The sequence below is a fragment of the Moschus berezovskii genome, chromosome 14 (genome assembly GCF_049115385.1).
Source record: "Moschus berezovskii isolate FMDL1 chromosome 14, NW_MosBer_1.0, whole genome shotgun sequence".
Taxonomy (NCBI): Eukaryota; Metazoa; Chordata; class Mammalia; order Artiodactyla; family Moschidae; genus Moschus; species Moschus berezovskii.
This window is the reverse complement of record NC_142473.1, coordinates 87226509-87253345: the sequence shown is the minus strand read 5'-3', so window position 1 is coordinate 87253345 and position 26837 is coordinate 87226509. Positions and strand designations below refer to the sequence as shown.

At 45.1% G+C, this 26837-nt stretch overlaps 1 protein-coding gene across 1 annotated transcript; it reads right to left on the bottom strand.

Moving 5' to 3' along the window:
* Positions 1 to 2793: 2793 nt before the first annotated feature.
* LOC129537453 (glycine N-acyltransferase-like) lies at positions 2794 to 26334 on the bottom strand. Its single transcript, XM_055396857.2, has 5 exons — positions 26245 to 26334; positions 24633 to 24740; positions 17363 to 17489; positions 10416 to 10587; positions 2794 to 3330 (listed from the first exon to the last, which is right to left on the bottom strand). Exons 1-5 carry the CDS (start codon positions 26320 to 26322, stop codon positions 2928 to 2930), a joined length of 888 nt encoding a protein of 295 aa, XP_055252832.1. The 5' UTR covers positions 26323 to 26334; the 3' UTR covers positions 2794 to 2927.
* Positions 26335 to 26837: the final 503 nt, after the last annotated feature.

The window sequence follows — 26837 nt, the reverse complement described above, 5'->3', positions numbered from 1 at the left end:
ACACGACTGAGCGATTGAACTGAACTGAACTGAATATATATTTAAAAAGTGCTTGGTAATCTGAACTGAAGTTAATGATTGGAATTCACTGACATTTTAAGAAAGTGATTGAAAACTTCAGGAGGCAGGACGTGCAGTTTCTGCCTGTCTCATCCTTCCCTGGGATGCGTCTGGACTTCAGCAAGGATGACCCCAGGGAAGGGGGGAAGGGACGGGGATACACTGGGAGGCTGAGGTTGACGTGGACACACTTCTGTATGTACAATAGGTAACTAAGAACAGTGGCTGACTTTATTGTTCTGGCTCCAAAATCACTGCAGATGGTGACTGCAGCCATGAAATTAAGACACTTTCTCCTTGGAAGCAAAGTTATGACCAACCTAGATAGCATATTAGAAAGCTGAGACATTACTTTGCCAACAAAGGTCCATCGAGCAAGGCTATGGTTTTTCCAGTGGTCAGGTATGGATGTGAGAGTTGGACTGTGAAGAAAGCTGAGCACCGAAGAATTGATGCTTTTGAACTGTGGTGTTGGAGAAGACTCTTGAGAGTCCCTTGGACTGCAAGGAGATCCAACCTGTCCATCCTAAAGGAAATCAGTCCTGAATATTCATTGGAGGTACTGATGCTGAGGCTGAAGCTCCAATACTTTGGCCACCTGATGTGAAGAGCTGACTCATTGGAAAAGTCCCGGATGCTGGGAAAGATTGAAGGTGGGAGGAGAAGGGGACGGCAGAGAGTGAGATGGTTGGATGGCATCACGGACTCACTGGACATGGGTTTGGGTCAACTCCGGGAGTTGGTGATGGACAGGGAGGCCTGGCGTGCTGCAGTCCATGGGGTCACAAAGAGTCGGACACGACTGAGTGACCGAACTGAGCTGAACTGATTATGTTAGTTTCAGTTGTACAACAAAATGATTCAGTTAGACATACACATATATCTATTCTTTATCAAATTCTTTCCCCAGTTAGTGTTGCATAACATTAAGCAGGGTTCCCTATGTTGTACAGTAGGGCCTTGTTGGTTAGCCATTTTAAATATTGCAGTGTGTACCTGTCAACCCAAATTCCCTATCCCTCTCCCCTCCCCTCCACACAGTAACCACATTTCTTTCTCTAAGCCTGTGAGTCTGTTTCTGCTTTATAAATAAGTTCATCTGTATCATTTCCGCCACCCCAACACCCTTACCTCTTTGGAGGAAATCCTCACAGTTATCTGAGGGGCTGTCTCACAGGTTAGTCCTCAGCAAATCCCACAATAAATCTGAAACCTACAGCTTTCACCTTGTGCATTTTTACTCATATTTCAGTCGACAGGAACAATTTTTTTCTTGGCTGAGTTGGGTCTCCTTCGTGTTGTGTGGGCTCTTCGTTGGGGGCATGCAGGCTTTCTCTAGCTGTAGCATGAAGGCTGAACTGCCGGTTAGCATGTGGGATCCTAGTTCCCCGACCAGGCATCAAACCCATGGCTCTGCTCTGGAAGACGGACTCTTACACTTGGCCAGCAGGAAAGCCTTGAGAGAAACGACATCAGCATCTCTTTCCTGGGACACTGTTGCTGAAACTCAGCCTCTGTCCCCGGTGCAGACGGAGGTCCGAGTGAAGCAGAAAATAAGAGCTTTCATTGCCTGACCAGACAAAGGAGGCCAGAGTGGGCTAATGCCTTGAAGACCATGGGGCCCACGCTGGACAGGGTAGTGAGGGGTTTTACAGTGTTCAGGGAGCAGGCTGTGGTCAGCGTGGACAGTTCTTGGATTAGTTGGCATCAAAGTGAAGTTTCAAGCATCATCAACCCTCTCGTTTCAACCAGTCTAGGATGTTTGCTCTTGCGGTCAGCAGTTTTCATTTGGAGGGGGTCTTCTTCCTATAAAAGCCCCTTAGGAATGTTTGTCAGGCCTTTATCTATGTCCTTCAGGGAACTGTGAGCTCAGTGATTCTGCTGTGTGGCAGAATTTTATCCTAAATGTTACCCGTCCCAACCCAACAAGTATTCTTTGTTTCCACATCTTCACATTTTCCAATCATTAACTCTTGAGTCAGCATTTCACTCCAGAAGACAAGGACACAGGCGTTTGCACAGTTTCAATAGGTGTTGCAGAAAAGGGTCCTGATAGCAGTCAGTCTTTCTCTCTTAATTTTCTGTGCGGCATCGTGCGTGTGTGTGCGTGTGTGTGTGTGTGTGTGCATGTGTGTAAATGGCTTCTCTGGTGACTCAGTGGTAAAGAATCCGCCGGCAATGCAGGAGACTCGGGTTTGATTCCTGGATCAGGAAGATCCCCTGGAGGAAGAAATGTCAACCCAGTCCAATATCCTTGCTGGGAAATCCCATGAACAGAGCTACCTGGGGGGCTACAGTCCATGAGGTCACAAAAGAGTCAGATATGACTTAGTGACCAAACAATAACAACACCTTTACAGATAGAGAAATGTATAGTGTATTTGTATGACATATTTCATGTGATTATAATATAAGGTTTAAGAAATGACCTGAGAGGACGATCTTCAAAGATCTACTTAGCAGACAGGTCACTCCCCAGTCAATTAAAAAGTCATAGAAAGGGAAAAAATAATCATAAAACCCACAAAATATTGCAACATTTCTGGCAAACTGGAAAGAGTTAATGAGCTAGGAGTTCCAGGAAGACCAATGCAGAAAAGCATGCAACTCAGTCTGAATCACGACGAGGATCTGACGGCATCCAGGCACCCAGACGGCCGGGCCCCTGGTCTGTCTCCTCCTGAGGAAACTAAGGGAATTCTGGGACATCTTTGAGCACAGACACTGGGTCTGTCCTGTCGCCACGCGCCACCGCTTCGTCAGTCAGGCCGTTTCATCGCCCTTCATTGCTCTGTATACTTTCTCTCCGTTGGCTCCTCCCGCCACATTCTGCATTTGTTCAATGCTCTCTTGTGTTCAGGGCCGCTTTACAGAGGCACAAAGTTCCACTGGTTCCAGCCGCAGGGCACGAAGATGCTCTGCATGTTGGAGCACACTTTCTGCATGATGTGATTGCCCTTGTCTACGTGGGAATACAAGGGGAAGCCAAGTTTGTTCAGAGTCTGAACATGGACACAGGTGATGTAGGAGATGAGGCCCTGGGCCCGGTACTCAGGCAGGGTGCCTGCCATCCTCAGCTCTCCTGTCTGGTCCATCAGCATCCAGGACACAGGGGTCCCCTCGGGCCCCAGCAGGCATGAGTTGGGGAAGGTCTGGATACAGCGCTCGATGAACCTCTGGCTCCTTTCATTGCCACCGAAATACCAGAGTTTATTCACCAAGACAGCATGGGCAGGATCCAGGGTTGAGAGTGTCAACATCTTTTGGTGGCTATTGGAAATGGAAGGAAAGAATAGCCCATAACATCGAAACGGTACACAAGCCCTTGTGTCCCTGTCCTTTGAAGTCAAAGGCTTTGCTGTAGCCTCTCAGGCTTCCCCAGAGTCTCAAAAGACTATCTCAAGGGTTAATGGTCGGGGGGCTTCTGTGGTGGCTCAGCGGGAAAGAATCCACCTGCCGATGCAGGAGATGCAGGTTTCGATCCCTGGCCTGGAGGAGCCCACGAACATAGAGCAGTTAAGGCTTCGTGCCACAAATACTGAACCCACACTCTAGAGCTCATGGGCAACTACTGAATCCACACACCCTAGAGCCACGCTCTGCACAAAGAGCAGCCACTGCAATGAGAAGCCTGTGTACTGTGATGACAGAGTAGCCCCCAGTCACTGCACTGAGAGGAAGCCCACTCAGCAACAATGGCCCACACAGCCCAAAACAAACAATAAATAAAATCTTTTTTGTTTTTAAAGATTTAATGGAGAGATTAAATCACGAGGGAGGAATAGAAGGACAAGCACTCATCTCCTACCGCAAGAGCACCAACATTCTAACTCACTTTTGAACACCATGGACAGGAGGACACCGAAACCCACCAAAGCCAGGTTGCCTACGCTGAAGAAGCTGAGGGTGAATGGTTCTATCAAGACCGACAAGACCTTCTAGAACTAACCTCCCCCTAAAGATGCCCTTTTCATTATAGGGGACTGGAATACAAAAGTAGAAAGTCAAGAGCTATCTGGAGGAACAGGCACATTTGGCCTTGGAGTATGGAATGAAGTAGGGCAAAGGTTAACAGAATTTTGCCAAGAGAACGCACTGGTCATAGCCAACACCCACTTCCAACAACACAAGGGACAACTCTACACATGGACATCACCAGATGGTCAACACCGAAATCAGATTGATTATATTCTTTGCAGCCAAAGATGGAGAAGCTCTATACAGTCAGCAAAAACAAGACCAGGAGCTGACTGTGGCTCAGATCATGAACTCCTTATTGCAAATTCAGACTTAAATTTAAGAAAGTAGGGAAGAACTGTAGGCCATTCAGGTATGACCTAAATCAAGTCCCTTATGATTATACAGTGGAAGTGATAAATGGATTCAAGGGATTAGATCTGATAGACAGAGTGCCTGAAGAACTATGGACGGAGGTTCATAACACTGTACAGGAGGCAGTGATCAAAACCATCCCTAAGAAAGAGAAATGCAAAAAACCAAAATGGTCATCTGGGGAAGCCTTACAAATAGCTGAGAAAAGAAGAGACGCAAAAGGCAAAAGAGAAAAGGAAAAATATACCCACCTGAATGCAGAGTTCCAAAGAATAGCAAGGAGAGACAAGAAAACCTTCCTCAGTGATCAATGCAAAGAAATAGAGGAAAATAACAGAGGAAAGACTAGAGATCTCTTCAATAAAATTGGAGATACAAAGGGAACATTTCAAGCAAAGATGGACTCAATAAAGGACAGAAACAGTAAGGACCTAACAGAAGCAGAAGAGATTAACAAAAGTTGGCAAGAATACACAGAACTATCCAAAAAAGGTCTTCATGACCTAGATAACCACAAAGGTGTGATCGCTCACCTAGAGCCAGACATCTTGGAGTACAAAGTCAAGTGGGCCTTAGGAAGCATCACTATGAACAAAGCAAGTGGCAGTGATGGAATTCCAACTGAGTTATTTAATATCCTGAAAGATGATGCTGTCTGTGAAAGTGCTGCACTCAATATGACAGCCAATTTGGAAAACTCAGCAGTGGACACAGGACTGGAAAAGGTCAGTTTTCATTCCAAACCCAAGGAAAGGCAATGCCAAAGAATGTACAAACTACCACACACAATTGTACTCATTTCACATGCTAGCAAGGTAATGTTCAAAATCCTTCAAGCTAGGTTCCAACAGTATGTGAACCGAGAACTTCCAGATGTACAATCTGGATTTAGAAAAGGCAGAGGAAGCAGAAATCAAAGGGTCAACATCTGTTGGATCATAGAAAAAGCAAGAGAATTCCAGAAAAACATCTACATCTGCTTCATTGACTACACTAAAGCCTTTGACTGTGTGGATCACAACAAACTCTGGAAAATTCTTAAAGAGGTCTGAATACCAGACCACCTTCCCTGCCTCCTGAGAAACCTGTATGCAGGTCAAGAAGGAACAGTTAGAACCAAACATGGAATAACAGATGGATTCAAAGTTGGAAAAGGAGTATGTCAAGACTGTGTACTTTCACCCTGCTTATTTAACTTATATGCAGAGTACATCATGTGGAATGCCAGGCTGGAAGAAGCACAAGCTGGAATCAAGAGTGACAGGAGAAATATCAACAACTTCAGATATACAGATGACACCACCTTAACGGCAGAAGCAAAGAGGAACTGAAGAGCCTCTTGATGAAAGTGAAAGAGGAGAGAGAAAGAGCTGGTTAAAGCTCAACGTTCAGAAAACGAGCGTCATGGCGCCCGGTCCCATTACTTGATGGCAAATAGGTGGGGGAGAGTGGAAACAGTGACAGACTCTGTTTTCTTGGGCTGCAAAGCCACTGCAGGTGGTGACTGCAGCCATGAAATTAAAAGACACTTGCTCCTTGGAAGAAAAGCTATGACCAACCTAGACAGCATATTAAAAAGCAAAGACATCACTTTGCCAACAAAGTGATGCATATAATGAGCTATGGTTTTTCCAGTAGTCAGTACAGATGTGAGAATTAGACCATAAAGAAGGCTGAGTATTGAAGAGTTGATGCTTTTGAACTGTGGTGCTGGAAATGATAGTCCCTTGGACTGCAAGGAGCTCAAAACAGTCCATCCTAAAGGACATCAGCCCTGACTATTCATTGGAAGGAGTGATGCTGAAGCCGAAGCTCCAACACTTTGGCCACTGGATGTTAAGAGCCAACTCACTGGAAAAGACCCTGATGCTGGGAGGGATTGAGGGCAGGAGGAGAAGGGGCCGACAGAGGATGAGATGGCTGGACGGCATCACTCGGACATGAGTTTAACCAAATTCTGGGAGACAGTGAAGAATGGGGAGCCTGGGGTGCCGTAGTCCATGGGGTGGCAAAGAGCTGGACACCTTTTAGTGGCTGAACAGCAACAGGAGCCTGTAGACTCCAGGGCTGGTTCACCCCAGGCGAAACAACTAACAGGGAGGAAGCACAGCCCCACCCATCAGCTGATAGTCAGACTGAAGCTTTACTGAGAGCCAGAAGATCTAGTTTTTCCACCACCAGCCCCTCCCATCAGCCTCACCCACCAGAAGGCTTGTAGAAGAAGTGATAAGTCAGTCCTGCAGCAGCCTCCAGAACAAAGCCGCAACCACAGAAAGTCAATCAGAATGAAAAGGGGGAGGATAATCTCTCAGATGAAAGAACAAGATAAAACCCCAGGAAAGTCACTAAATGAACTGGAGATAGGCAGCCTTGCAGAAAAATAATCCAAAATCATGATAGTGCAGATGATCCAGGTTCTCGGGAGAGGGATGGGGAAGATGCAAGAAGTGCTCACGAGAGACCTAGAAGCGCTGAAGCACAAGCAGATGGACACGAGCAGTGCACTGGGAGGGATCAGCAGAAGAACCGAGGCAGGAGAACGGGTAAGTGACCTGGAAGACAGAATGGTGGGAGCCCCTGCCGTAACACAGAATACAGAGAAAAGAATGAAAAAAAGTTAAGATAGCCTGAGTCCTCTGGGACAGTAGTAAACACACCAACATTTGCATTCCAGAGGTCCTACAAAGAGAAGAGAGAGAGAGAAAGGGCCTGAGAAAATATTTGAAGAGATAATAGCTGACAACTCCTCTAACCTGAGAAAAGGAATAGTCAACCAAGTCCAGGAAGCACAGAGTCCCAGGCAGGCTAAACCCAAGGAGGAACACGCAGAGACACGTAGTAATCAAACTGCTGAGAAAAATTACAGACAAAGGTAGAATATTAAAAGCAACAGGAGAAAAAATGACAAATAAGATACAAGGGAACTCCCATAAGGTTATCAGCTGATTTCCCAACAGAAACTCTGTAAGCCAGAAGGGAATGGCCTGATATATTTAAATTGGTGAATAGGAACCACCCACAACCGAGACTACGCTACCCAGCAAGACTCTCATTCAGATTTCACAGAGAAATCAAAACCTTTCCAGACAAGCAAAAGTGAAGAGAATTCAGCACCACCAAACCAGCTTCACAGCAAATGCTTAAGGAGCTTCTCTAGGCAGGAAGCCCAAGAGAAGGAAGAGACCTTAAGAGTTAAGAAAATGACAATAGGATCCTACATATCAAAAATCACTTTAAATGTAAAGGGATTAAATGCAACAACAGAAAAACACAGACTGGTGGATGGATGCAAACGTGTGCATGTGCTCACTTCCACTTACCACATCACTCTACTTAACCCCCAAACTGTATGTAATCATTTTATACTGGTAGATTAATCATGCTTCCATTAAGGCTTGCAATTATCTTTTATTTTCACTCTGGCTATTACTTATGAAAACTGATAAACACCTTTTACTGTTGTGATTATGTAGCTAATATTCGTTTTAATTCCATTGCATCATGATTGGTCAACAGAATATAACAGACTTCTATGTCACTAAAACTACCACTTAATAGAAAAACTTCTGATCACTTTTTAAAATCCAGCTGCATATTAGAATTATCTTGGAATTTCTTGGACAACACAAATCTGGCCTGAGTTCCAGATGTGACTTTAATGAGCTGCCATGTTTAGAACAGCTGGACTATATGATGTTTTACTTTTATCCAGTTTGTTTCACTTTTTTCTATTTCGTATTCAGTGCTCCCATCTCATTCAGCTTATGTTTTCCAATTTCTCCATCTCTTTTTTTGTTGTTCTTTCTCTAGCCTTTACCAAGCGCAGTAGAAAAGGTTTTGTATACTATATATACATATATAAATATTAAGCATGATATATATATTTAGGAAACATGAAATTTTGCTTAGCTCAATATTTGACATTTTTGGTTCCATTTGTTTGACTAGGTATGAACAGAATGTTAAATTTCTAAGTTATATTCACTCAAAATTTTGATATAGTTTCATATATTCTGCCATCTAGAATTATTGCTAAAAATCTAGAAAGCTTATTATTTTGTGACATTAAAAAAATTTGAATGAGGCTTGAAACTTCTAATCCAATTCTGACAATATAAATAGGTATTATGTTGTAAAAAAAAAAAAAACCCAGGAGATTAGCATGTAATGCAGTATTATTAAAGTATAGATTTTATTCAAATTTCACAAAATTTTATGCTTGTGTCTATTATTTGTTTTCATAGCTTATTCAAGAGTCTACATTGTGTTTGGTTGCACTGAGTAGCTTCAGCTGCACGCAATGAATTCTGATAAGTTCGCTTTTTATTCTTTTACTAATATTTTCTAATTTTCCTTGTCATGGTTTCTTAGATATACTCATCATATAAAAGTTGACATTTAATTTCTAAATACATGGGGTTTTTAATTATCCTTGATATTAATTTCTTATGTTGATATTAATTTCTCATTTAAATGCTTCCTTTTCTGTATCACCCTCTGTGTTTTTTCAGTCTTTTAACCTTCTTGAGGCTTTCAATGGCTAAGTCAAAGATCTCTCTCAGTAAATGTCCCATTGCATTTGAAAACATGAGGGTTATTTTCAAATATCTTTCGATATTGATTTTGAACATAATTCCACAGTGAGAAGAGAACAGACCCTGCATGACTTCAATGCCTTTAGCCCACGAAACTTTTTCACCTTGCTGTATGTCCCTGGATACGTCCCACTGTCTCCTCGTTTACAGTCTATGGGAACTTGAACAGAACTTGTACCCTGCCGCTGTGTGAAAACTGTATAAATCTTAATTATGTTGAACTGGTTTATAGTGATTTTCAGGTCTACTATATCCTTCTAATTTTGTGTCTATTCATTCCATTAATTTTGAGAGTTTGATGCTGAAACTCCAACTAAAAATCTTAGCTTATCGACTTAAAAAAATTGCTTGTAATATATATTGGAACTATAGGTAACTTTGTTCTATACTTTCCAAGTCCCCTGTAAATGTGTCATCATACTGTCATAATTTCAAAAATAAAAAATAAATTTTAAAGAGTTAATGATTAGGATCTGTGCAGCTACAGAAACAGAACAGCTTTTGACTTAGAAACCGTTAACAGTTTAGACTATAGACTGGCCACATCGCCGAATCAGGGAAGTGACATATAGATAAAGGCCTGAAACACATTCCTGAGCTGTCTCTACAGGAAGCAGACCCCCGCCAGATGAACACTTCTGACCGCAAGCACATAGACCTCAGGCTGGTCAAAACCAGAAGGTTGATTTTGCTTGTAACTTCACCTGATGGCAACCAGAGAACTGCGCACAAGGTAATCGTGCACTCTGCAGCCCTCTTGCTCACACTGCCTTAAAACCCCTTCCCTGAGAACCATTGAGGAGTCGAGTCTTTTGAGCTTGAGCTGCCCATCTGACCCCTGGACACACTGCTGCCCTCACCCCATATAAGGAGCCAGCTCCGCACCCTCAGCAAGCAAGCAAGGGAAACCGTTGCTGGTTTTCACCCCCACCTGCTGCAGCAGGGGCATCAGTGAAGCTTTGCCTGCATTGCTTGTCGGGCTTCTAATCAACGTCTGTTGCTTGGAGAAGGCCAAGCACCCTGGTCAGTATCAAAGTCACCTGTCAAGGAATGCCCAGAGCCACCAGAATGTGGAAGAAGCAAGGGCGGATTCTCTGCTAGGGGCTTTGACGGGAACATAGGTTTGCCAACACCTGGACTTGGGATCCTGGCCTCCACAACGAGAAGGATAACTTTCTGCTGTTTAAATCCACCCAGTTTGTTGTGTCTTTTTGTGACTGTCCTAAGAGACTAATGAGCTGGCTACTTCAGTGGTAACAGATGTGACGTTTTTGGTTTGGTTTTGTTTCATCCTGCCACGTGGCTTGTGGGTGAGATCTTAACTAGTTCTCAGACCAGAGGGATTAAACCTCGGCAGGCAGTGAAAGTGCAAAATCCTAACCGTTGGACCGCCAGGGAATTCCCCAGAGCAGAGTCTATCAGACTTACCTGGATTTGTGTTTATCACCATTGACTGATAATTTTTTTGCCTCCAGCAGAGAAGTAGCCAATTTCTTCCCTGCCTCAGAGGCCATATAGAGAAAGCACTGTGTTTGCTTGACCTTGCCCAATTTAGTAGCTGCAAGGTTTTTTATCACGTCATCCAAGCTGGACTGTGAACCTAGACGGAGGAAATGAAGAATCCTATGAGATATCATTGTTCGTCTACACGTCAGGAAAAAGCTGTCCAATGACTTCAAAGTCTGTGGGTTTCGAATGATGAAAACTCGTGTTCCATCATGAAAAGACGTCTCTGGGATAATGGTGAGTCACTCTCACATTTAAAGGAGATCCGCCCGCAAAGATGACACAGAGACGCAGACACAGAGAACAGACCTGGACCCCAAAGTGGAGGGCGGGGCGAGCTGAGGCCAGGACCGCCGCGTGTGCAGCGCCGGGTATAAAGCAGAGGACTGTGAGGGCCTGCCACAGCACAGGAAAGCACCCGGCGCTCTGCGGTGACCTAAACGGAAAGGAAATCCTAAAAAGGGGGGACACGTGTGCACACATAGGGCCGATCCACTTTGCAGGACGGCAGAAATGGACACAGCAGTGGAAAGCAACTAAGTTCCAATTAAAAACATTAAAATTGGGAGAGAAGTACAATTCCTGAACATGCCACAGTACAGTCGCCTCATCAAAGATGAGGTGGAGATAATAACTGACATTTACTGAGTTTATTGAACAATTCTATGCTGTGGGTTGCTGCTACAATGGTCCCAGTTTTTACCCCTTCGCTATCCAGACTTTTTTCTCCTGAACTGACTCCTGGGATTGACTGTGAGAGTTGCCTTGGCCTGGAGCAATAGCAAATGTGAATGAGTAAGAAGCTGGAAGGCGACTGTATACGAAGTTTGTCTTTTCTCCCTCTCTTGAGAACCGTGGGTGACTTCTGTATATCACCCAAGCCACTTCACTGGCACAGCCAATATCCAGTACAGAAGAAGCCAGCGTTAACGGCAGCCTCTAGATTGTGGCTAGGTTAGTCCTGCCAGTTCATGCGCAAGCCTGGCTGACTGACGTCAGGTGGGTGAACCTCGGAGAGACCGGTGGAAGAACCTCCCAGCTGAGTCTCATACAAGCTGCTGACTCACGACATTTGAGCTAATAAATGATTGCGCTTTCAGTCACTGTTTTGGGGTGGTTTCAAAACCCGACTGACAAAACCAGGCATCAGTTCAGTTCAGTTCACTTCAGTCGCTCAGTCGTGTCTGACTCTCCGTGACCCCATGAATCACAGTACGCCAGGCCTCCCTGTCCATCACCAACTCCCGGAGTTCACTCAAACTCATGTCCATCAAGTCGGTGATGCCATCCAGCCACCTCATTCTCGGTCGTCCCCTTCTCCTCCCGCCCCCAATCCTTCCCAGCATCAGACTCTTTTCCAGTGAGTCAACTTGTCGCATGAGGTGGCCAAAGTATTGCAGTTTCAGCTTTAGCATCAGTCCTTCCAATGAACACCCAGGATTGATCTCCTTTAGAATGGACTGGTTGGATTTCCTTGCAGTCCAAGGGACTCTCAAGAGTCTTCTCCAGCACCACAGTTCAAAAGCATCAATTCTTTGGCGATCAGCTTTCTTCACAGTCCAACTCTCACATCCATACATGACCACGGGAAAAACCGTAGCCTTGACTAGACAGACCTTTGTTGGCAAAGTAATGTCTCTGCTTTTTAATATACTATCAAGGTTGGTCATAACTTTCCTTCCAAGGAGTAAGCGTCTTTTAATTTCATGGCTGCAATCAGCATCCACAGTGATTTTGGAGCCCAAACAAATAAAGTCTGACACTGTTTCCACTGTTTTCCCATCTATTTCCCATGAAGTGATGGGACCAGATGCCATAGGGCCAAGCATTTCTCCTTCAAGATCTCACTTCATCTTTAAAGAGCCCTGTGTTTTGGACACTATTGTAATTGCTATTTTTACTCATCAGAAGACTGATGCACAGAGCTGCTGTTCCTTGCCTTAGACCACACAACTACTAACAAGCCTAACAAGGTCACACTTCAGCGAGTCTGACTCCAGAAAACACATTTTTTTTTTTTTGGTTGGCTACCCTGTAAGGCTTGTAGGATCTTAATTCCCTCACCAGGGATCGAACCTGGGTCCCTGGCAGTGAGTGCACAGAGTCCTAACCACTGACTGCCAGGGAATTCCCAAACCTATTTGTAGTCACTCAATTCGCCGGCCCCGGCGGCGCAGACGCGAGAGACGCCGGCCCCGCCGCAACGAACCACGCAAAGAGGCGCGGCCGAGAGAAGCTACCCCACGCCTGAGGCCAGGGCCAGCGGCTGAGAGGAGCTACCCCACGTCCAACAGGCAGTGGCTGCGCTGGCACAGGAGGGCCGAGAGGAGCTGCTCCACGTTTAAGGTCAGGAGGGGCGGCCTTGAAGAGATACCCCTCGTCCAAGGTAAGGTGCAGCAGCTGCACTTTGCTGGAGCGGCTGTGAAGAGATTTTCCACGACCAAGGTAAGAGAAACCCAAATAAGATGGTAGGTATTGCGAGGGGGCATCAGAGGGCAGACACACTGAAATCATAATCACAGGAAACTAGCCGATCTGATCACATGCACCACAGCCGAATGTGGTCCACTGGAGAAGGGAATGGCAAACCACTTCAGTATACTTGCCTTGAGAACCCCATGAACAGTATCAAAGGGCAAAATGATAGGATACTGAATGAGGAATTCCCCAGGTCGGTAGGTGCCCAGTATGCTACTGGAGCTCAGTGGAGAAGTAACTCTAGAAGGAATAAAGGGATAGAGCAAAAGCAAAACCAATACCAAGTTGTGGATGTGACCGATGATAGAAGCAAGGTCTGGTGCTGTAAAGAGCAATATTGCATAGGAACCTGGAATGTTAGGTCCATGAATCAAGGCAAATTGGAAGTGGTCAAACAGGAGATGGCAAGAGTGAACATAGACATTCTAGAAATCAGTGAATTAAAATGGACTGGAATGGGTGAATTTAACTCGGATGACCATTATATCTACTACTGTGGGCAGGAATCCCTTAGAAGAAATGGAGTAGCCATCATGGTCAACAAAAGAGTCCGAAATGCAGTACTTGGATGCAATCTTAAAAACGACACAATGATTTCTGTTCGTTTCCAAGGCAAACCATTCAATATTACAGTAATCCAGGCCTATGCTCCAACCAGTAATGCTGAAGAAGCCGAAGTTAATCGGTTCTATGAAGACCTACAAGACCTTTTAGAACTAACACCCAAAAAAAGAGGTCCTTTTCATTATAGGGGACTGGAATGCAAAAATAGGAAGTCAAGAAACACCTGGAGTAACAGGCAAATTTGGCCTTGGAGCACGAAATGAAGCAGGGCAAAGGCTAATAGAGTTTTGCCAAGAGAACACACTGGTCATAGCAAACACCCTCTTCCAACAACGCAAGAGAAGACTCTACACATGGACATCACCAGATGGTCAACACCGAAATCAGATTGATTATATTCTTTGCAACCAAAGATGGAGAAGCTGTATACAGTTAGCGAAAACAAGACCAGGAGCTGACTGTGGCTCAGATCATGAACTCCTTATTGCCAAATTCAGACTTAAATTGAAGAAAGTAGGGAAAACCCCTGGACCATTCAGATATGACCTCAATCAAATCCCTTATGATTATACAGTGGAAGTGAGAAATAGATTTAAGGGACTAGATCTGATAGATAGAGTGCCTGATGAACTCTGGACGGAGGTTCGTGACATTGTACAGGAGACAGGGACCAAGACCATCCCCATGGAAAAGAAACGCAAAAGAGTGAAATGGCTGTCTGAGGAGGCCTTACAAATAGCTGTGAAAAGAAGAGAGGCGAAAAGCAAAGGAGAAAAGGAAAGATATAAGCATCTGAATGCAGAGTTCCAAAGAACAGCAAGGAGAGATAAGAAAGACTTCCTCAGTGATCAATGCAAAGAAATAGAGGAAAACAACAGAATAGGAAAAACAAGAGACCTCTTCAAGAAAATTAGAGATTCCAAGGGAACATTTCATGCAAAGATGGGCTCGATAAACGACAGAAATGGTATGGACCTAACAGAAGCAGAAGATATTAAGAAGAGGTGGCAAGAATACACAGAAGAACGGTACAAAAAAGATCTTCACGACCAAGATAGTCACAATAATGTGATCTCTGACCTACTGCCAGACATCTTGGAATGTGAAGTCAAGTGGGCCTTAGAAAGCATCACTACGAACAAAGCTAGTGGAGGTGATGGAATTCCAGTTGAGCTATTTCAAGTCTTGAAAGATGATGCTGTGAAAGTGCTGCACTCAATATGCCAGCAGATTTGGAAAACTCAGCAGTGGCCACAGGACTGGAAGAGGTCAGTCTTCATTCCAATCCCAAAGAAAGGCAATGCCAAAGAATGCTCAAACTACCGCACAATTGCACTCATCTCACACGCTAGTAAAGTCATGCTCAAAATTCTCCAAGCCAGGCTTCAGCAATATGTGAACCGTGAACTCCCAGATGTTCAAGCAGGTTTTAGAAAAGGCAGAGGCACCAGAGATCAAATTGCCAACATCCGCTGGATCATGGAGAAAGCAAGAGAGTTCCAGAAGAGCATCTGTTTCTGCTTCATTGACTATGCCAAAGCCTTTGACTGTGTTGATCACAATAAACTGTGGAGCATTCTGAAAGAGATGGGAATACCAGACCACCTGACCTGCCTCTTGAGAAACCTGTATGCAGGTCAGGAAGCAACAGTCAGAACTGTACATGGAACAACAGACTGGCTCCAAATAGGAAAAGGTGTACATCAAGGTTGTATATTGTCACCTTGGTTATTTAACTTATATGCAGAGTACATCATGAGGAGTGCTGGGCTGGAAGAAGCACAAGCTGGAATTAAGATTGCCGGGAGAAATATCAATAACCTCAGATATGCAGATGACACTACCCTTATGGCAGAAAGTGAAGAGGAACTCAAAAGCCTCTTGATGAAATTGAAAGAGGAGAATGCTACGGTTGGCTTGAAGCTCAACATTCGGAAAACAAAGATCATGGCATCTGGTCCCATCACTTCATGGGAAATAGATGGGGAAACAGTGGAAACAGTGTCAGACTTTATTTTTTTGGGCTCCAAAATCACTGCAGATGCTGATTGCAGCCATGAAATTAAAAGACGCTTGCTCCTTGGACGGAAAGTTATGACCAACCTTGATAGTATATTAAAAAGCAGAGACATTACTTTGCCAACCAAGGTCCGTCTAGTCAAGGCAATGGTTTTTCCAGTGGTCATGTATGGATGTGAGAGTTGGACTGTGAAGAAAGCTGATTGCCGAAGAATCGATGTTTTTGAACTGTGGTGTTGGAGAAGACTCTTGAGAGTCCCTTATACTGCAAGGAGATCCAACCAGTCCATTCTAAAGGAGATCAATCCTGGGTGTTCATTGGAAGGACTGATGCTAAAGCTGAAACTGCAATACTTTGGCCACCTCTTGCGACGAGTTGACTCACCGGAAAAGACTCTGATGCTGGGAAAGGTTGGGGGCGGGAGGAGAAGGGGACGACAGAGAATGAGATGGCTGGATGGCATCACCGACTCTGTGGACATGAGTTTGAGTATACTCCGGGAGTTGGTGATAGATAGGGAGGCCTGGCTTGCTGTGATTCACGGGGTCGTGGAGAGTCGGACACGACTGAGCGACTGAACTGAACTGAATTCCTCCTCTGTAAGTATGATGTATTGATGCCTTGGAGGTGAGGCATAACGGAAGCTCTGCTCCCATGTCATCGATCCTGGAAGAAACCATGAATTGTTGCTCTTCATTCGCTGAGTCGTGTCTGCCTGTTTACGACCCGTGGACCTCAGCACGCCAGGCTCCTCTGTCCTGCAGCGTCTCCCAGAGTTTGGTCAAACTCACGTCCATGGAGTTGGTGGTGCTTTCTAACCATCTCATCCTCTGCCACTGTCTTCTCCTTTTGCCTTCAGTCTTTCCCAGCATCAGGTCGTAATTCCAGTGAGTTGACTCAGGTAGCCATGAATTTTTAACTATTAAGAAATTCTGTTGCTCATGATTTCCTGTGTAAACCCCATACACTGCAGTCTTTAAGTTGTAATTCACTATTGTTGGAGGAGGTCATCGAGAAGACACGTCGCCCTTGACTCCAGAGGCAACTGGAGGCTTCCCCTCCCTCCCCTGCCCTTGGAACACATGTTCCACTTGCCTTCCAGAAACTGCTCCAAGGATGCAGCCTTGAGGTAGAAATGTGGTGTTCACGCATCTGGATTGGGCACGTGACTAAACCCAGATAAGGCCACTGTATACATTTTTAAGATTTTGGCAGGCAGATGAAGGGATTCCCTCGTCCTGCAGTCTCCCAAGACAAGCCTGGAAGTAAGTTCTCCTGCTTATTAACCCGCCAGCCGCGAGTCTGGAGTGGCCTGCCCCTGTCTTAGCCTCTCCTTGCCGTGTGCTCATAGCGGGGTAGCTTTCAGACTCCATCTGGGAAGCTCCCTATGAGCTTTCTGAACTGGCAGCTATGGAGGTGCTCATGGCACCTGAGAGAGACTGGACCGCCAGCTGAATGTCGGGATTGCAATAAAGACCTAGAAGGTGTGTGTGTGTGTGGTGTGTGAGTGTCAGTCATTCAGTCGTGTCAGATTCTTGCTGTCCCCATGGACTGTAGCCCACTAGACTCCTCTGTCCCTGGACCTGTCCAGGAAGAACACTGCAGTGGATTGCCATTCCCTTCTCCAGGGGATCTTCCCAACCCAGTGCTGAAACCCAGGTCTCCTGCACTGCAGGCAGATTCTTTACCTTCTGAGCTACCCAGGAAGCCTGCTATAGAGGATATAGGGGGTCACTCCAAAGGTAAAGGGGCCCTAGAGATCCGACACAGGAGAGTCCGGCAACCAGCCCACATCCTGGCCCCTTACTCTGAATCTGCAGATGTTGCTTCCAGTTGATGACTTCTGGTGAGCCAAGGAATTCGTGACATTTCTGAGGTTCCTTGGAATAGACTTGATAAGTATTGGTGTAGTGATCAAGGTCATCTGTCATCTCCTGTTTGGGTCAGGAAAGTAGAATCAACCAAAATGCATCTATTTAGTGATTGCCATACTAGTTCTCAGTGTTCTGTTATATTATGGTATTTTTTTGTTGTATTTATTTTATTGAAGGATTATTTACTTTATGAGATCAAGTCAAGAACTCCCTTTTTCAATTAATAATGAATAATGTCCTGAACGAAACTACTTCCAACTCAGTTATTGCTCTAAATTTTCAAACCTAACAAAAATAATCTATTTAAAATTACTTTCCACCCCTCCATGGAGCACTTGAAGAAGCTTGAGAAGCGACTGAGCACTGAATCTTGTCGTCTCCCGCTGCTCTTGAGAACCCTGAGGCTTCTGTGTGTTGCCCAATCCACTTCCGTAAGTGTGGTCAATGAACAGCAAAAACCAAGCTAGCATCTATGGCCAGGCTTGGGACTGCGACTTACCCAGTCCTACCAGCTCAGTAAAATGACAATTGAGAAGCAAAATATTTGGCCAAAAGAATAAATCCTGCTTTAGGGCAAAGATGTTTAGCTTATGTGGGCTATGAACATGTTTTCCTGAAGCAGAGACAGGCAACAGGTCAGACGATTCTTCTACACATTGTGAAACCAAGAAAAGGATGATGAAATTGATTTGCTTTGCTAAAAAAAAACTCAAGGGCTTCTCCGGTGGTCCGGTTAAGACTCCATGCTTCCACTGCAGGAGGCATGGGTTGGACTGGAGGGCATGGGTTCCATCCCTGGTTGGGGAACTAAGATCCCACATGCTGCACAGAACAGCCAAAAAACAAAAATCATGCTGTTGTAAAACCAACAATCCCATCAGTAAACAAGCATACTCATTTACGTATATCTAGTGAAATTATTAAAACTGATACAGGAGGATAAGGGAATAGATGAGAGGAGAAACTTCCTTTACCTAGTGCAGAATCAGAAAGCTTTTTCCCCTGTAACTGGAAAATATGCCACACAACTGCACTTCCTATTCAGCAAGGCTTACTTCTGATCAAACTGTATTTTTAAGAGTAATGCCACCAAAAATGTTGGTATAGGAGACCCCAGCCTCTATCCCTCACAAAGATCAATAATTAGATCAATTGTGCCTGCTACCCATGCACAAAAACAGCTGTGAGAGAGCCCTGGAGTCCAGCAACACAGGAGAATAATTTTTTTTAAAAATTGAGACTAGCTGCCCCCAAAGAGAAGAAAGACAGTCCCATTTTGCCTGCATCATGCCATTCACCAAGCCAGCATTGCTGAGTGCCAAGAGGGAAATCCCCAGCTAGAAAGCTCTCTCTCTCTCAAGAGAGAAACTACAGGATGAAGGAGCAGCTTCCCCAGCCTTCCGGACCACAGCAAGGTCCCATTGTGGTTTCATCCCACCCAGACTGGCAAAACTGAGATACACAGAGGTGGTTAGAAACAAGAACGAAATGCAGGGGCTACCAGTGGCAGCCATGTAATGGGGTGATTCACAGTTCACGGTGACCTGCTCTGCAGGAGAACCCAGCAGTTTTTGCCCCTGCAGAAATCAACAGTCAGCATTGGCCCACCTGCAGATATCATCAAATTTCGCCCCACCAGTATTCACATGCTCTGTGCCAGCCACCCAAAACCCTTCTCCCACCCTCAGACCAGCTCCTACAGGAACAAGATCACTGAACCCACAGTCAGCTCTGCAGCTGACATCCACCAGCGAGCACACGTTGGGCGCTGGCCCCTCCACCTGTGTATTTGCGTGCCACTCAAGAGGTGACTGTCATCCACTGCCATTTGCACAGTGAGAGACAGACTGTGTGGTCATGAGAGAGCCCGCCGATGGCTAGGGTCCCCACAGCTGTCTGTGGGCCTGGATCTGGCCTGCACCCCTGCCCTGACCTGCAGCTGAACCCCAGCTGCCCACCTGCATGCCCCCATCCCCAGTCTCCAATTGCTGCGCCCTCGTGGCAAGACCCAGTAAACACTGTATTGAGTGCCAACAGCTAGGTCCCCACGGCTACCAGTGTGCCTGCAGTTGGTCCTGGCCCTGCTGCCTGCTGGGGCCCCCACCATCGTGTGCCTGTTCGCAAATGGCCCAGCCACTGCACAGCAGTCTGCCGCTGGCCCCCACAGCTGTGTCTGAACACGCCACTGACTGCAGCCACTACCACGCCGGCCCTGGCCCATAGCCACTGGACTTGGAGACATCACCGAGGACCCCAAAAGCCCTGAAGCCACTGTTGACCCCCCTGAAATGCTCACCAAGGATCACACAGTTGTCAGTATGGGTCCCAGTAGCCTGAGTGGAAAAGATGTCACCCCGTAGCCCCGAAGACCAATGCCACCTCGAGCCCCACACTCAGTGCCCTGCACCACTAGACCTGGGGTCACAACGCACTCCAGAGAGCCCCAGAAAGTCACTCAGTCACGTCTGACTCTTTGTGACCCCGTGACTACAGCCAAATCTCTTCTGTCCATGAGACTTCCCAGACAAGAATACTGGACTGGGTAGCCATTCCCTTCTCCAGGGGATGGAACTCGAGTCTCCCGCATTACAGGCAGATTCTTTACCATCTGAGCCACCAGGGAAGCTGCTACCCACAAGAAAATTTTCCCTTACCAAAGTCAGTCCATAAAGTACGGAAGGTTGTTTCTTCAAAAGTTCAGGCACCTATGCAAGGATATAGGGCTCAGAAAGAACCCGATGTGAAGAACTGACTCCTTAGAAAAGACCCTGATGCTGGGAAAGATGGAAGGCGGGAGGAGAAGGGGACGACAGAGGATGAGACAGTTGGATGGCATCACCAACGCGATTGACATGAGTTTGAGCAAGCTCTGGGAGTTGGTGATGGACAGGGACGCCTGGCGTGCTTCAGTCCATGGGGTCACAAAGAGTCGGACACGACTGAGCGACTGAACTGAAAAAATCAGGGAAATACAAAACCACCAAAAGAAGACAGCAAACCCCAGCAACTGGCTCCAAAGCAGTGGGTACCCAGGAAGTTCCTCATAAAGAATTCAAAATAATTTTGCAAAAGATGCTCGGCGAGCTATAAGGGAACACGGAAAGGTAATTTAATGGTATCGGGACAACAATGCAAGAACCAAGTGAGACGTTCGGAGATGGAAAACACAAGAAAGAACCGAGGGGAAACTCTGGAAGTGAAGAGCAGGGGGAGGACGCCAAATTCAGCAGAGCGTTTCAACGACAACCTCAACCAGATGGAAGAAAGAGTCAGCGCTCAGAGTTAGACCAGCTGAAATTATCCAATGAGAAGAGCAGAAAGAAAAAGGATAAGAAACGGTGAGGAAAGCCTGTGTGACCCACCAACGTGGAGTGAAAGTCACGCAGTCGTGTCTGACTCTTTGCCACCCCATGGACCATACAGTCCGAGGAATTCTCCAGGCCAGACTACTGAAGTGAGAAGCCCTCCCCTTCTCCAGGGCATCTTCCCAACCCAGGGGTCAAACCCAGGTCTCCTGCATTGCAGGTGGATTCTTTACCAGCCGAGCCACCAGGGAAGCCCATATGCCTTGAATACACCTAAATTAATCTCATGAAACCACTTATCTACAGGATATCTCAAACGAACCAATTTGTGAATTTATTAAATGTCCACAAGTAGAAGAGAGGGAAAGAGGGAAGAAAGTTTATTTAAAGAAATAATGGCTGAGAACTTCCCAATTGTTGGAAGAAATTCGGATATACAAGTTTAAGAAGCTAATAGGTCACCCAACAACTTAGAGAGGATCTCACTTAGATACATCAGAATAATATTGTTGAAAACCCCTTAGGGCAGCTGTCAGTCGATTTCTCAGAGACCTTGCAAGCCAGGAGAAAATAGGGCAATATATTTAAAGTATGGAAAGAAATAAACTGTCAACCAAAAACACTTTACCCATCAAATTTATTCTTCAGAGACAAGACAGACTTTCACTAGCAAATAAAACTGAAGAAATTCATCACCAAAAGACTTCCCTTATAAGAAATGTCAAACTGGGAATAGTTCTCAGAAGATTTACAAATAATCCTCTTAAAATAGGCAGAAGAATTGAATAGGCATTTTTCCAAAGAAGATATACAAACGGCCAACAGATACATGAAAAACTGCTCTGTATCACTAACTATCAGGTAGAGGCGAATCAAGACCACATACATAGCACAACGGTTATCATCAAAAAGACAAGAGATAACAAGTATTGGGGGGGTTGGAGCAAAAGGAACCCTTGTGCTCTGTTGGTGGGAATGTAAGTTGGTATAGCCACTATGGAAATGGTATGGTGGTCGCCCCCAAATTTAAAACAGAACTGTCATAGGCTTGGGAATCCCACTCTGGGTGTACCTCCAAAGGAAATGAAAACAGGATCTGGAATAGATACCTGTGCTCCGTGTTCAGTGCAACGTTATTCACCATAGCCAAGACATGGAAACAACACATGAACGGACAGAGAAAATGTGGCCTGTCTGTACAATGGAATGTCAGTCACCCGGAGAAAGAAGCAAGTCCTGCCCTCTGTGACGCGCGGGGAGACCTGTACGCTCTGTGCTAAATGAGACGAGGCGGACAGGAAGACGAGCGCTGTATGATGCTTTCCGTGTGGGACTTTGAAACACTGCATCACAGAAACAGAGCTGAACCGTGGTTCCTAGAGGCTGGGGACGCCCGGGAGCGGCAGTGGGAGATGCTGGTCAACGGGTGCACACTTCCAGTCATAAGACGAGCGAGTTCTGATGGTAAAGAGGCGCAGAGTGAGGACTACAGTCAGTGCTGTTTTACACGCAGCCGAGCATCGAACAATGCAGGAGTCAGGGACCCCAACTCTCCACACGGCTGAAGATCTGCGTACAACGTTACAGTCACCCTTTGTATCTGCTATTCTGCATCCACGGATTCAAGCATCGTCAGATGGTAGAGTACTGTAGCATGTCATTATTGGGGAAAAAAATATTTAAGTGGTCTTGTGCAGTTCCAACCCACGTTGTTCAAGGGTTAACTGTACTTGAAGGTTGCTGAGAGAGCAGAGTTTCAATGTTTTCACTAAAAAATAGAATGGTAATTATGAGACAGGATGGACTGTTAGCTAAAGTTATGGAGGGAATCATTGCACTGTACATGTATATCAAATCTGCAATGTTGTAGATCTGACACAATCTTATATGTCAATAATCGCTCTTCAAGTTGAAAAGTCTTACTTTTCAGACTGTATTTTTGAAAGTAGCTCAGACTTCTATCAATAATTAAAAGTCTTCATTTTAAATTGTTATTTAATTTGGTTTCTTGAATATTTATTACCCATTTCACTTCTATATAAGTTATATTAAATGGCAATATATTTACATTAAAATTTTACTTGATATTTTAAAATATAATTATACATTTCATTTTTGAATAAACTATTAAATAAACTTAACTATTCAATTTCACTAATTAAAAATTATCAAACAATATTTAGCCAACAATTCCAACTATGTAATTTGCTCCTTCAGTTCAGTTCAGTTCAGTTCAGTCACTCAGTCGTGTCCGACTCTCTGCGACCCCATGAATCATAGCACGCCAGGTCTCCCTGTCCATCACCAACTCCCAGAGTTCACTCAAACTCATGTCCATCGAGTTGGTGATGCCGTCCAGCCATCTCATTCTCTGTCGTCCCCGTCTCCTCCCACCCCCAATCCCTCCTAGCATCAGACTCTTTTCCAGTGAGTCAACTCGTCGCATGAGGTGGCCAAAGTATTGCAGTTTCAGCTTTAGCATCAATCCTTCCAATGAACACCCAGGATTGATCTCCTTTAAAGTGGACTGGTTGGATCTCCTTGCAGTCCAAGGGACTCTCAAGAGTCTTCTCCAGCACCACAGTTCAAAAGCATCAATTCTTTGGCGATCAGCTTTCTTCACAGTCCAACTCTCACATCCATACATGACCACGGGAAAAACCATAGCCTTGACTAGATGGGCCTTTGTTGGCAAAGTAATGTCTCTGCTTTTTAATATACTATCTAGGTTGGTCATAACTTTCCTTCCAAGGAGTAAGCGTCTTTTAATTTCATGGCTGCAATCAGCATCTGCAGTCATTTTGGAGCCCCAAAAAATAAAGTCTGATACTGTCTCCACTGTTTTTCCATCTATTTCCCATGAAGTGATGGGACCAGATGCCATGATCTTTGTTTTCTGAATGTTGAGCTTCAAGCCAACCTTTTCACCCAACCTTTTCACTCTCCTCTTTCACTTTCATTATAATTTTCCTTAATTCACTGTCTTGTTTCAGACTTTATCCCTTGCAACCGCTTTGAATGAAGTCCTGCTCTGCCACCATGGAAAAAATCCTGTTTATATTCAACATCCAATTTTGGTAAAATTTCTACTGGGAATCATTCCTCTCCCTGCAACCTCTACCACATGCTTTTCCCCCCACCTGCCTGTAGGTTATAACATGGTGCAGCATCTCAACAGGAAGAGACCATCACAATGAGAAGTTTTGAGTTAGCATGATCTTGGTGTGCTTTCAAAACTGGTGTTTTTACAAGGTATGAAATATTTTTTCCCCTTAGGTTAAGAGTCTAAAATGGGCTTGATTTATTGCATGTAGAAATCCAGCCTGGGAAATGCTTCTCTGACGCCTTTCACAAAAGATCAAGCTCTTGTCTATGCCATCGACATGATCCTACATTAGCGCAGCCTCCCACTGGTTGCCTCTATTCCCACAAACTGGATGTGTGTTTGGTCCTAAGCAGTAGCGGGATGCCATTTGTGTTTTGATTCTGCCCATGTCACACCACGGGGCCCTAGTGGCTCAGACAGTAAAGAACCTGCCTGCAATGCAGGAGACATGGGTTCAATCCCTGGGTTGAGAAGTTCCCCTGGAGAAGGGAATGGCAGCCCACCCCAGTATGCTTGCCTGGAGAATCCCATGGACAGAGAAGCCTGGCAGGCTACAGTCCACGAGGTCACAAAGAGTCAGACATGACTGAGCAACTAACCATTTCACACCAGGCTGTCATTTACCTCTGGGTTTACCTATAATCTCCTCCAGGCTGTGGACTTGTTGACATGTTGACTTTGTCACCTTGATTTATTTCTATATGCCCAGGGTCTACCATATTGCCAAGTGCATGGCAAGTGCATCACAAATATGAACATAAATACATATTCATTCCGCGTCTGGCCGCTTACCTGCTCCTGAGGGCGGATAACCACTGTATTAAAATCGGGCCACTTGTCCACCAGAGCCTTTAACTTGAAAGGGTTTCCCCGGTTTATGTGGAAGGTGGTCCCATAAACCTGCAGTATTACAAGAACGTGAAGAATGATCTTATTAGGAAGAGATGGCAAAGTGCCGTGTTGGCATAGGACAAGGCTTATTTTTATGAAATAATGGAATTTTTTGATTGGAAGGTACCTAGTGAGAACTTCGGAAGACCATCGGTGAGATTCTACGTTTCCCCCCCAATAAAGATACCTGTAAAAATATTCACATAGAAGATATTCAAGCCAACAGAATTTATGAGCAGAAATCACGAACTCTCCCATTACAGAATTTCATAAGATCTTTAATAGACTTACGTCTGTTCATGTACGTGTGTGCATGCTAAGTCCCTGCAGTCATGTCTGACTCTTCGTGACCCCGTGGACTGTAGCCCACCAGGCTCCTCTGTCCATGGGGTTCTCCAGGCACACACAACAAGTTTCACAAAACTGGAGAATATCAGATACACTCCACTTCAGGTGTTTCCAACTTTTTGATGTAAAAAAGTACTCTTCAAAGAATATCTTTTTGCTGAAATCTTTGCATTTGTACCTGATATTTGCTTAGGGAAGGTTTTCAGAAGGGAGATTGCTGGGTTTAAAGTTATCTGCATGTTTAAGACTTTTTAACACATATTTTCAAATTAACCTCTGGTAAAGGTAAATATTTCCTACAAATAAGTGGAGGCTATAGTAACCAAAGTTGGGGGCGGGAGGAGAAGGGGACGACAGAGAATGAGATGGCTGGATGGCATCACCGACTCTGTGGACATGAGTTTGAGTGTAGTCCGGGAGTTGGTGATGGACAGGGAGGACTGGCGTGCTGTGATTCATGGGGTCGCGGAGAGTCGGACACAACTGAGCGACTGATCTGATCTGATAGTAACCAAAGGCCATGGAGAATTGTCTCTTTGGCCCCTTTACAGTAAATATAGACAAAACCAGATAGGCTACCTATAGAAGAATGCTTCCCTTTCTCTTCCCCAGAGTAAAAGAATGGTTTACAAACGGTTAGGATTGAGAAAGATGAAGATATTCAACTCATCCCAAATTATGCCAAGTTTTTCAAAGTATTAGCCTCAAATGAGATAAACCAATGTAGCCACAATTCGCCCCACTGTAAATTTATGGTCTGATCGATACCCATAGTGGCTAATATTTGCATAGCTTCTCTGTGTGCAAGGCACAGTCTGCCTGTTCCCCATAAAGTCTTCTCATCTGACAACAACCCCGAGAGGCTGGAGGTCCTGTTACTCCCCCTCCTGTTTTATTGTGACCGCGCAGCCTGTGGGATCTTCACTTCAACATCAGGCATCCAGGGATCGAACCCGTGCCCTAGGCAATGAAAGTACCAAGTCCTAACCCCTGGGGCCACCAGGGAATCCCCTCGTGACTCCCATTCTGTGTGAGGAAACCAGGCACGTAAAAGTTAAGTGACGTGGCAGGGAGACACAGCCTGTAGGTGGAAGGGGTGGGTACAGACCCAGGCAGTTCCCTCAGAACGCAGCCCTCTGCTTCCCTAAGAATGTCCCGTGCTCACCTTTAAGGATTCAGGGATGCTCTTCCTCAAGGATTTTTCTAGCATCTGCAGCATCTGTGGGCCTTGTAAGTGGAGCATCTTGGCAGGTACCTTAGCCTAATGAGGACCAGGAAAAAGGAATGAGAACATGCTGAACCAATAGGAAAAGATTCACACACCTTTGCCTGAGTTTTAGAAGGTAACAGGGAAGATAAATTTGCCCAGAATAACTGCCTTGGGAGGGGGAGAGAGATTTCGATTGTTTCCATGTCTTGCTTGTCTATGATCCCCAAAATTTCCTCTTGTATTTTCTTTCAGAAGTCTTACAGGTTTAGCTCCTATATTTGGGTCTACGAAATTTTCAAGTTGACTTTTTGTAAGTGGTGTGATGTAAGAATTCATATTCTTTTCCCCAGGGTAGATTTGTTGTTGTTGATCAGTTGCTAAGTCATGTACCGACTCTTTGCGGACCTATGGACTGCCGCATGCCAGGCTTCCCTGTCCTTCACTATCTCCTGGAGTAGAAACTGGTTATTTAATTACCAGTTATTACAAGGACTTTCCTTTCTCTTTTGAGTCGCTTTGATGTAATTGTTGAAAAGCAATTGAGTTTA